At 43.4% G+C, this 12,143-nt stretch overlaps 1 protein-coding gene across 2 annotated transcripts; it reads right to left on the minus strand.

Moving 5' to 3' along the window:
- Positions 1-1,318: 1,318 nt before the first annotated feature.
- On the minus strand, positions 1,319-6,412 carry LOC139565124 (uncharacterized). Of its 2 annotated transcripts, XM_071385224.1 has the most exons (5): positions 6,229-6,383; positions 6,024-6,102; positions 4,173-5,254; positions 2,621-2,929; positions 1,319-2,413 (listed from the first exon to the last, which is right to left on the minus strand). In XM_071385224.1, exons 3-5 carry the CDS (start codon positions 4,174-4,176, stop codon positions 2,061-2,063), a joined length of 666 nt encoding a protein of 221 aa, XP_071241325.1. In that variant the 5' UTR covers positions 4,177-5,254; positions 6,024-6,102; positions 6,229-6,383; the 3' UTR covers positions 1,319-2,060. The 2 variants fall into 2 exon arrangements, with proteins under 2 accessions (XP_071241325.1, XP_071241324.1); XM_071385223.1 differs by lacking the exon at positions 4,173-5,254 and having other exon boundaries at positions 6,229-6,412.
- Between the last annotated feature and the right edge of the window lie 5,731 nt (positions 6,413-12,143).

Genomic DNA, 12,143 nt, shown 5'->3' on the forward strand with positions numbered 1-12,143 from the left:
GCATTGGTTTGTAGCTAGCCATTGTCATTCATGCCAGCCCCAGCCCTTGGGAGCTGACTTCTGACCCATACGCCAGGCCAGAAATAGACTCTTATCTTCCTTAGACTTGCAGTCTAACACCCCACTTCACCACCCCTCAACACACACATCTGTCCTTACACTCATGCTTCGTGAACCAGGGTCTTCGCTCCTCTCTCTCTTATTGATCCAGTGTCTGATTGGGTGGTGGCTCTGCTGGAGCGTGTTGTTTTTGGCCTATTGAGCCGACTCACCCTCTACTCTGTCCACAGTGGCTGACCTCTCCTCCTGCATCTCTACTCTCTCTAGGGAGCCTTTGGACCAGCATCGCTGAGTCTCAGCCCTTAACCGCCTGTCTCACCACCGTGCTCTAGGGATAGCCATGTCAGGTCTCCCTAATACTATGTGGGAGCAGGTGTTATCTTTTTTTAGTCTGTTCACTCACCATGCACCCATCTGTCTGTGTGTATATTACAGTGGAACTCTATAAACTACAAACAGGAATTTGTCTCCCAGTCAAGTCAAGTTAAACGTAGATGTGGTTCTCTTAACCGCTGTGTTGCGTTAAATCTATACAGACTAGGCTACAACTAAAGCCCCTTGTGGACCTTTGTACACCTTAGAGCAGGTTTGCCAAAAGGAGGCCAATGACCATCATCTCCTTTCTAGATAATGTTTGATTTTACTGAAACAAACTGTCAGTCGATTTGAAACACTAACTATATTTCTGATCATGCCCTGTTTGGGACAACAGGACTCATCATATTGATGAGTGTTTGATAATGACAACAGGACTCATCATAGTGTTTGATAACGACATCCCACTTTGCAGGAATCCTCACAATTGTCGGGGAAATGTACCTATTTATCAGAAAAATGCAGCATGTTATACTGTGTACTCAACAGGTACTTTTAACATCTCTCACAGCAGCCTACACATGTGCAACAAGGTCAGTCCATCTAAAACACTTTACATATCCTCGCACCTGGATAATGCATTAGAGATGTAAGTTTGACACCACAGAAGTCATGTGGATTGATTTGAGTGTTTTATAATGACAGACATTTTACCCTTCACTTTGCAGGACCCCCCACATTGGCGTAGCGAAAAATGATAGGAAATGTGTCACATCAAAGTGTTGATTTATACAGAACAGTTGGATTGGAATTCATACAGCATGAGTGTGTGTTTGTATGCAGAGGGAGAAGAGTTGTGTATGATTGGTTTGACAGTCCTCTCTGGCGGGATGACTCTGCCCCCTTGTGGTACACTGAGAAGGAACTAGAAATGCAATTTGAATGACCATGAGTCCTCATTCTTTTATTGTCAATGTCATGAGTACCATCGGTGGTCTGGGTCGTTTTTAAATTGAGAACTAGTACAGAAAACAACACGGGTGACTATATTTGCTATGGTATAATACAACTTATATTTTAGAACCCAGAACACACAGTAACATGTCCTTATAGCCATGTTTTGACATTGCATTGATTATTATATAATCAGTCTAATCAGTGCTGACTGGCAAACACAGCAACAAGATATGACAGACTTAATAAGCAAGATCAGTCAAGGCAAGATCAGTCAATTCAACAATACAATTTAGAACAGCTTTATTACTCATCTAACAGCAATACTATTTCCGTCAGTAAACACTTTCACCACCAGGAAGCAGTATTCTACTACTGTAATAAGCAATGCAATTTAAGCAAGTGTATAACGTTGAAGACAAACGATGAACAAGATGAGAACTGATGAATACTTCTTACACTATTCTCAAATCCCAATGTACAATGATTTTCAGTTTAAAATTCAATTGTATTCATTGTAATTTCTTTGATATTTTGCTTCCCAGTATAAAAAGTGAAAACATATATTCTCTTTGGCCATGGCAGTCCAGGTTTGCTTTCTCTTCACTCAGTAAGAGAAAGGCCCTGATCCATCCTGTGTAGATGTGCCCTGACCAGGAAAGCCCTTTGCCCTACTGTAGTTCCAAGTCCCATGTTCAGTAAAAAACCTCCTGACCTTCCCATGACTAGTCCTATGTTATGATTATGAGTCCAACCAGGATGAAGACCAACAGCAGTCTGCTCCTAGTACTTGTCCCTGAAGAGATCCCTCTGGAGTAGTGCAGCTGTTTGTGAGAGCTGTAGGTTCTACTACTAGGTATCCACAAGGAGCAGTTGTAAGGCTCAGTCCCAGCCTGGGTAGGCAGGGTACTCCTTATATCAAACAGCCCCTCTTCATCCAGCTGGCTCTTTGTGCTGGCCGACTCTGTTATATTCTCAGAGCCCAGGAACCAGTGTACTGTGCCTTCTGGGTAAACTCCAAATAACTGGCACTCAACCTGAGACTCATTCTGGAACACTTTGTGCTCAGATGTCCTTAGGCACTCTGCAATGTTGAGGGAAAAATAGGATGAGTATTGGGTAGTTCTCAAGTAACATTCACATAGCTGGAGTGCGTCTAACAATTTCATTGCCATATTTGTGTAATATTTGGTATGACTTGCCTACATGTGTCATTGTTGCAATTGCTCCCATCCTACAACAGCATCATCATTAGTTATATAGGAGCATTATTCCCATACAGTATACAGACCTTGCATTGTCACAGTGGTGTTGGCAGCTGTGATCGTTAGGTTGGAGCGCAGTTTGCAGGTGTAGTTACCCTGACTGGACGGCATCACCCGAGTCAGATTGAGTGTGAGGGTGTTGTTTGTGTTGTCACACCGGACGCCAGGAAAGGAAAATACACCAGTGGCATTGACCACACACAGCTGTTTCATTTTCCTTACCCAGGAAAAGAGAATGATCTTGAGTGGGCTTGATGACATGATGTCACACTGCAGGGACACATTCTGATCACACTGAGCCTTTACCTCAGTACTGGTTCTCAGCTCCACTTTACCTGTGAATGGATGGATAAAGAGGAAACTGTTATATCGCCAGGTATAGGAAGCTTTCCATCCTTACACACACTGTATTTACACTGACCAAAAATAAATCAAATGCAACAATTTAAAGGATTTTGCTGAGTTACAGTTCATATAAGGAAATCAGTCAATTTAAATAAATGCATTATGCCCTAATCTATGGATTTCACATAACTGGCAATACAGATATGTATCTGTAGGCCACAGATAACGTTCAAAAACAAAAGTAAAGGCGTGGATCAGAAAAACAGTCAGTATCTGTTTTTCCATTTGCATTTGCATGAGCCATTTTCCATTTGGCTCATGCAGCCCAATGTATCTCTTTCGCATAGAGTTGATCAGGCTGTTGATTGTGGCCTGTGGAATGTTGTCCCACTCCTCTTCAATGGCTGTGCGAAGTTGCTGGATATTGGCGGGAACACGCTGTCGTACACGTCCATCCAGAGCAGTGGTCACCAACCTTTTCTGAGTCAAGATCACTTTGGCAGTCAAAAAGCAAGCGGAGATCTGCTGCTCAGATTTTTTTTTTTTGTACATTAACCTCACACAAACAGTTGTAGGAAGGAGGTTTGGGCAGTAGACCTAACACATTATCACAGCATATTGGCTATATGATTGGCCTGACAATATTGTTAATCAGACCATATTATATTTCGAACTCGAACTTTGAAAACAAAATAGATCAGTTGGTTTATCACTGTGGAGCATGAATTTAAATAATTTGTTTTTTTTATTTTACTGGACTGATGGTACCTGCATCTGATGGTCAACGAGGTCAAATCACGACTTCAGTGATCTCCAGGTCGAAAAGTCCGAGCTCTAGAAAGACGCCCGAGTTTTCCGACTTGGAATTCCAAGTTGGATGACCGTTCAAAAGACTACCAACCACCTCTCACGTCCCTGCTCTCTCCTTCCTTTCCCCCGGTGAGACTGACCAGAGAGAGGGGACACAGTCTTCCACCTGATGGCGAAACTCGAGTCCCACATCTGCCTCATGCACAAATTCATGTTGTTCCTATGACCAGAGAAAGTTAAATATTCCTTATTATTAAAATCGACACGACGAGCTGCTAATAATAATAAAACGCAGGGCTATCGATACTTGGCTACTCATTCTTAGCAGCTGCAGCCCGAGCGGAAGTACGGAGAAGCGCGTTTTGTAATAGTGATGAATAAAAACAGTGACAGTGCTGAATATAAACTTAAACATGAACTCACTCATAAAATCAGCAACTCTTTGCTGTATTCGTTGACAGTCTCACTGTGGTCATGGTTTTAAAAGTTATAAAATCTTACGTACGCTAGTAGCCTATTAAACTTAGCTGTGGCTAGGGTCATGGAAGCTCTGTAGCCACGTTGATTTGAGCTATCAGATTGGGCAGCGCAGTAGGTGCACTCGATTTAGTCAGATTTGCCGGTCCTGTGGGTAGGCAGAGTTTGTCTCATGGAAACACTTTGCTTACCCGGTGCGCTCAACACGATTTTAAAAAAGGAGCGCAGGCCTTTATCGTTAGTTGACTTTTCTACAGAAATATTTGGTGATCGACTAGGAATGCCTTGAAGATCGACCAGTTGGCGACCACTGATCCAGAGCATCCCAAACATGCTCAATGGGTGACATGTCTATTAAGTATGCAGGCCATGGAAGAACTGGGCCATTTTCAGCTTCCAGGAATTGTGTACAGATCCTTGTGACATGGGGCTGTGCATTATCATGCTGAAACATGAGGTGATAGCGGCGGATGAATGGCACAACAATGGGCCTCAAGATCTCGTCACGGTATCTCTGGGGATTCAAATTGCCACCGATTAAATGCAATTGTGTTCATTGTCATTAGCTTATGCCTGCCCATACCATAACCCCACCGCCACCATGAGGCACTCTGTTCACAATGTTGGCATCAGCAAACTGCTCGCCCACTGCTCGCCCAAACGACCACATTCACGCTGTCTGCCCGATCAGCAGTTGAAACTGGGATTAATCCGTGGAGAGCCCACTTCTCCAGCATGCCAGTGGTCATCGAAGGTGAACATTTGCCCACTGAAGTTGGTTACGACGCCGAACTGCAGTCAGGTCAAGACCCTGGTGAGGACGACAAGCACGCAGAGCTTCCCTGACATGGTTTCTGACAGTTTGTGCAAAAATTATTTGGTTGTGCAAACCCGCAGTTTCATCAGCCGTCCGCGTGGCGCGTCTCAGACGATCCCGCAGGTGAAGAAGCCAGATGTGGAGGTCCTGGTCTGGCGTGTTTACACATGGTCTGCGGTTGTGAGGCCGGTTGGACGTACTGCCAAATTCTCTAAAACGACATTGCACTCGATTTGGTAGAGAAATTAACATTCAATTATCTGGCAACAGCTATGGTGGACATTCCTGGAGTCAGCATGCCAATTACACGCTCCCTCAAAACTTGACTTGTGGTGTGGGACAAAACTGCACAATTTAGAGTGGCATTTTATTGTCCCCAGCACAAGGTGCACCTGTGTAATGATCATGCTGTTTAATCAGCTTCTTGATATGACACACCTGTCAGGTGGATGGATTATCTTGGCAAAGGAGAAATGCTCACTAACAGGGATGTAAACTAATTTGTGCACAGATTTTGAGAGAAATAAGCTTTTTGTGCGTATGGAACATTTCTGGGATCTTTTATTTCGGCTCATGAAACACAACATGTTGTGTTTATATTTCTGTTAAGTGCATATTGTGGCCATAGCCAGTTCAGCTAGGAAAGAAGGAGTTGTGAGAACTTGAAGAAAGTTTGTTTCTGTAGAAAGCAGATCATCTTTACTCAGGTCTTCTCAAGGTAATACTACAGATTCCATCTTTCTCTTTATCAAGGTCCTAGCCAGACAGCATGGATCTTTTGAACCAAAAATGTTTTGTACTTTTATAGCAGAATCTTATCCAAAATTATTTGAAATATGGCTGTACTTTCTGTATTTGCTGGATGTGACACATCCTTACTAAAAGACAAAAGATTGTTACCTCAAGCAGCTTTTTTGCCTGGTAAAAAACAGCCAAAATATGTTTTTGTGCACTGTCTCACAATGTTAAAAATCACTTACTTTCACTGTTGACAACTGAAGAGAGCCAGATGGCTAAGACCCAGACAAAAATGACCTCTGTTTTTCTCTGTTGTTTCATCTGCATTTAAATTGACATGCGTTACTTTAGACGGCACAGTTCACAGCTCAAACACATGGCTATAAAGAGAGGATCCAATCCAAAGCAGTGTTACTTTCTGATATGTATTATAGCAGTACTACTCACCATCTTGTTAAAGATCTTAAAAATACAGTCTTCTCTGTTTATGACTTCCTGCCTCTCTTTTCCTGTGAGTGGTTTACTCATACAGATTTAAAGCACTTGAACTAACCTCAAGCTGTGTTTAGGGCTTGCACATTTCTGAGCCAGAGGAGTGTCTCACATCTCAATTGTATGATAACATGGACATTCCTCTGGGTTTGTTTTCATGCCTAATGTCATGTAGTGTCAGGTTTGCACTAGAACATGTGCAGACTGGCCTCTTTGCTCTGGGTTGAGTGAGGAACTATGCTGATGGTTCGGGCAAATGCAAGCAGCTTCAGATTACTTTTCAGTTTCACTTTTGTCAGTCATCTGGAAAGGCCTCTAGTTATTTTTATAAACTCCATGTTTGATTTATTCCCTTATATGGAAATGATGTTCTATTTCTTGTTTATTTCAGTTAACAGGGACAATAGTTAGTACTGCATTCCCCCCTTCTTCTCAAACTAATCATGACCGCACCCTTTAGCCGCACCCTCATCCTACTACTCCTCTGTTCCTCGGGTGATGTGGAGGTAAACCCAGGCCCTGCATGTCCCCAGGCATCCTCATTTGTTGACTTCTGTGATCGAAAAAGCCTTGGTTTCATGCATGTCAACATCAGAAGCCTCCTCCCTAAGATTGTTTAACTCACTGCTTTAGCACACTCTGCCAACCCTGATGTCCTTGCCGTGTCTGAATCCTGGCTTAGGAAGGCCACCAAAAATTCTGAGATTTCCATACCCAACTATAACACTTTCCGTCAAGATAGAACTGCCAAAGGGGGAGGAGTTGCAATCTACTGCAGAGATAGCCTGCAAAGTTCTGTCATACTTTCCAGGTCTATGCCCAAACAGTTCGAACTTCTAATTTTAAGAATTAATCTCTCCAGAAATAAGTCTCTCACTGTTGCCGCCTGCTACCGACCCCCCTCAGCTCCCAGCTGTGCCCTGGACACCATCTGTGAATTGATCGCCCCCCATCTAGCTTCAGAGTTTGTTCTGTTAGGTGACCTGAACTGGGATATGCTTAACACCCCGGCAGTCCTACAATCTAAGCTAGATGCCCTCAATCTCACACAAATCATCAAGGAACCCACCAGGTACAACCCTAAATCCGTAAACATGGGCACCCTAATAGACATTATCCTGACCAACTTGCCCTCCAAATACACCTCTGCTGTCTTCAATCAAGATCTCAGCGATCACTGCCTCATTGCCTGTATCCGCTACGGGTCCGCGGTCAAACGACCATCCCTCATCACTGTCAAACGCTCCCTAAAACACTTCTGCGAGCAGGCCTTTCTAATCGACCTGGCCCGGGTACCCTGGAAGGATATTGACCTCATCCCGTCAGTTGAGGATGCCTGGTCATTCTTTAAAAGTTACTTCCTCACCATATTAGACAAGCATGCTCCGTTCAAAAAATGCAGAACTAAGAACAGATATAGCCCTTGGTTCACTCCAGACCTGACTGCCCTCGACCAGCACAAAAACATCCTGTGGCGAACTGCAATAGCATCGAACAGTCCCCGCGATATGCAACTGTTCAGGGAAGTCAGGAACCAATACACGCAGTCAGTCAGGAAAGCAAAGGCCAGCTTTTTCAAGCAGAAATTTGCATCCTGTAGCTCTAACTCCAAAAAGTTCTGGGATACTGTAAAGTCCATGGAGAACAAGAGCACCTCCTCCCAGCTGCCCACTGCACTGAGGCTAGGTAACACGGTCACCACCGATAAATCCGTGATAATCGAAAACTTCAACAAGCATTTCTCAACAGCTGGCCATGCCTTCCTCCTGGCGACTCCAACCTTGGCCAACAGCTCCGCCCCCCCGGCTGCTACTCGCCCAAGCCTCCCCAGCTTCTCCTTTACCCAAATCCAGATAGCAGATGTTCTGAAAGAGCTGCAAAACCTGGACCCATACAAATCAGCTGGGCTTGCCAATCTGGACCCCCTATTTCTGAAACTGTCCGCCGCCATTTTCGCACCCCCTATTACCAGCCTGTTCAACCTCTCATTCGTATCATCTGAGATCCCCAAGGATTGGAAAGCTGCCGCGGTCAAAGGGGGAGACACCCTGGACCCAAACTGTTACAGACCTATATCCATCCTGCCCTGCCTATCTATTGTATATAGACTTATTTTTTTTCACTGTATCATTGACTATATGTTTGTTTTACTCCATGTGTAACTATGTGTTGTTGTATGTGTCGAACTGCTTTGCTTTATCTTGGCCAGGTCGCAATTGTAAATGAGAACGTGTTCTCAATTTGCCTACCTGGTTAAATAAAGGTTAAATAAAAAAAAATCTAAGGTCTTCGAAAGCCAAGTCAACAAACAGATCACTGACCATCTTGAATCCCACCGTACCTTCTCCGCTGTGCAATCCGGTTTCCGAGCCGGTCATGGGTGCACCTCAGCCACGCTCAAGGTACTAAACGATATCATAACCGCCATCGATAAAAGACAGTACTGTGCAGCCGTCTTCATCGACCTGGCCAAGGCTTTCGACTCTGTCAATCACCATATTCTTATCGGCAGACTCAGTAGCCTCGGTTTTTCTAATGACTGCCTTGCCTGGTTCACCAACTACTTTGCAGACAGAGTTCAGTGTGTCAAATCGGAGGGCATGTTGTCCGGTCCTCTGGCAGTCTTTATGGGGGTACCACAGGGTTCAATTCTCGGGCCGACTCTTTTCTCTGTATATATCAATGATGTTGCTCTTGCTGCGGGCGATTCCCTGATCCACCTCTACGCAGACGACACCATTCTGTATACTTCTGGCCCTTCCTTGGACACTGTGCTATCTAACCTCCAAATGAGCTTCAATGCCATACAACACTCCTTCCGTGGCCTCCAACTGCTCTTAAACGCTAGTAAAACCAAATGCATGCTTTTCAACCGTTCGCTGCCTGCACCCGCACGCCCGACTAGCATCACCACCCTGGACGGTTCCGACCTAGAATATGTGGACATCTATAAGTACCTAGGTGTCTGGCTAGACTGCAAACTCTCCTTCCAGACTCATATCAAACATCTCCAATCCAAAATCAAATCTAGAGTCGGCTTTCTATTTCGCAACAAAGCCTCCTTCACTCACGCCGCCAAACTTACCCTAGTAAAACTGACTATCCTACCGATCCTCGACTTCGGCGATGTCATCTACAAAATAGCTTCCAATACTCTACTCAGCAACCTGGATGCAGTTTATCACAGTGCCATCCGTTTTGTTACTAAAGCACCTTATACGACCCACCACTGCGACCTGTATGCCCTAGTCGGCTGGCCCTCGCTACATGTTCGTCGTCAGACCCACTGGCTCCAGGTCATCTACAAGGCTATGCTAGGTAAAGTGCCGCCTTATCTCAGTTCACTGGTCACGATGGCTACACCCACCCGTAGCACGCGCTCCAGCAGGTGTATCTCACTGATCATCCCTAAAGCCAAAACCTAATTTGGCCGCCTTTCCTTCCAGTTCTCTGCTGCCTGCGACTGGAACGAATTGCAAAAATCTCTGAAGTTGGAGACTTTTATCACCCTCAACAACTTTAAACATCTGCTATCTGAGCAGCTAACCGATCGCTGCAGCTGTACATAGTCCATCGGTATATAGCCCACCCAATTTACCTACCTCACCCCCATACTGCTTTTATTTATTTACTTTTCTGCACTTTTGCACACCAGTATCTCTACTTGCACATGATCATCTGATGATTTATCACTCCAGTGTTAATCTGCTAAATTGTAATTATTCGATTTATTGCCTACCTCCTCATGCCTTTTGCACACATTGTATATAGATTCTCTTTTTTTCTACCATGTTATTGACTTGTTTATTGTTTACTTCATGTGTAACTCTGTGTTGTTGTCTGTTCACACTGCTATGCTTTATCTTGGCCAGGTCGCAGTTGCAAATGAGAACTTGTTCTCAACTAGCCTACCTGGTTAAATAAAGGTGAAAGAAAACATAAAGGGCATTATTGTAAAATGTTGCCCTTGAAGTCCATACATTTCATACTTTTGTGTGTTTTATAACCTTGCTTCTACTATCTTCCATCTCTTGAATATTTCTTGAGACTTTCCTTTCGTCCAAGAATAACATCTGGAGTGAGATACTAGAACACCCACGTATCCTCAAGCTTGCCTTTTATTTCCCCGTAAACATTTTCCTCAAATTCCCCTAGTATCCTCATATGGAATTATAGGATACTGAGTTTTGACCAGGCAAAAACAATGTTAGTTGAAGTCTTGAAGGTCAAAGTTGCTTAACTCTCACTTATCCATCATTTCTTCTTGTCTCTGGCTTTTCTGTCACTATGCAATACACCCCCTCTCAGAGAAATAGATTCTATAGCATCTGTCCACCCACTTGTATTGAAAATAGATTGAAATGTAGTTCCCCTGACACATCTTGACAAACTAAGGGTATTTTAATTGTCCTTGACTCACTGAAAGACATGCTGTTGTCAGAGAGAAGAGCGATTGAGCAACAATCTATTCCTACAGTGTAATTACATACTGTATCCCCCTCAGATTGAGAGTTTTACGTATTCTGGAGTCTCAAGTTTACCTTCACATTGAATTCTTTCACAGCTATCATACTTCCTTTTGTTTCATGAAACTCGAAAAAAAAATCTAAAAGAAAACCCAACAGCTTTTATTGCCATGTTTATTTATTTTTCAGCACTTTGCTGTTTAATGACACAGATATAATCAAATGTCTCCTGGGTCTTGCCAGAGAACGCATCGACCTCCAACACTCATATAGGCTTTCAGCGGTAATTATAGACTATGTCAAATCCTCGCAGCATTACAATTGGCCTGCTGGTGTATGAAAGGCAGAAAGTCAACTTCCACTTAGTGGCTGCATTCAAATCTTTAACCTCATTGATAGCAGCACTAATAAAAGTATTACCTTTCAAAAATGATGGGCCAAAATCATCATGATGGCCCTTTAGTGATTTGGGAGGGAATTAGAACATGGCCTTCCTCATAAATGTTATTGACTGTGGTAGTGACTCTGTCAATGAGAATCCCTATGGGGAAGATAATCATTAATGTGCTCAGATTTCATAGTGATTATCAAAGGTCAGGGTTGTGAAACACTGTCCTCTTTCCTACCTGTGTGAGGAGGGAACTAGGGCCTTAATCGCAATAAGGAGGGCTTGTAGAGCCTTGTCAGTGCCCTGAGGGAGATTCACATGGCCCACCCCTTAATTACCCACTCCCTGACTCATTCATCTGGGAGTTATACATGACACCTTGACCATGTGACATCACAGTGGTAGTAGTTATCCGTTGCCTTTGTCAAAATTAGTGAACATCAATATGGAGAAATGTATACATTAAATTAAAAACTCAGTTATATGTAATTGCAACAGGAGTCTACCAGTAACCTGTCTGCAGTGTCATAACTTGCCCAAGAATGTACTACGATTGTCAAATAAAATTCTAGAACTGATGATTGCTTAAGACCACAGCTACCTGGGCATATTTCCATACTTGCCAACTGGATACAGACGGGATATTATATAACATATCTGTCAACATCTGAATTAACATAATGGGCAGTGGGTGGCAGCATGTCTTGGATTTTAACACCACAGCAACCTTCTTTAACAAATATATTTCGGCAGTGTCTGTACACAGCCAGCAAATCTCCTCTGCCTTTTAGTTGTCTTGTGAAACACACAATGTTTGTCAGTCAGGGTACTGTGAAGTTGGTTCTGAATTCTAGCTAAGATAACAGACAAACCGAATATGTCCTAACCCTTGTCTTAAGGGTAAAAAATGACCCGCCACTATGTTTAACAGCAGAGAACCCCCTAAATGATATTTTTTCAACTTGAAATTTTAAATTTCCTAGAGTGACCCCAACATTAGAAAAAGTTAAACATTG

The sequence above is a fragment of the Salvelinus alpinus genome, chromosome 36 (genome assembly GCF_045679555.1).
Source record: "Salvelinus alpinus chromosome 36, SLU_Salpinus.1, whole genome shotgun sequence".
Taxonomy (NCBI): domain Eukaryota; kingdom Metazoa; phylum Chordata; class Actinopteri; order Salmoniformes; family Salmonidae; genus Salvelinus; species Salvelinus alpinus.

Excerpts from the sequence above, each read along its gene's own strand:
- LOC139565124 (XM_071385223.1), bottom strand. The coding sequence starts at position 6,309 with ATGAGTAAACCACTCACAGGAAAAGAGAGGCAGGAAGTCATAAACAGA. Across the intron at positions 2,930-6,023 it reads TTCAGTTGTCAACAGTGAAA|GTAAAGTGGAGCTGAGAACC; the intron begins GTAAGTGATTTT and ends ATCCATTCACAG. Across the intron at positions 2,414-2,620 it reads CACCACTGTGACAATGCAAG|AGTGCCTAAGGACATCTGAG; the intron begins GTCTGTATACTG and ends TCAACATTGCAG.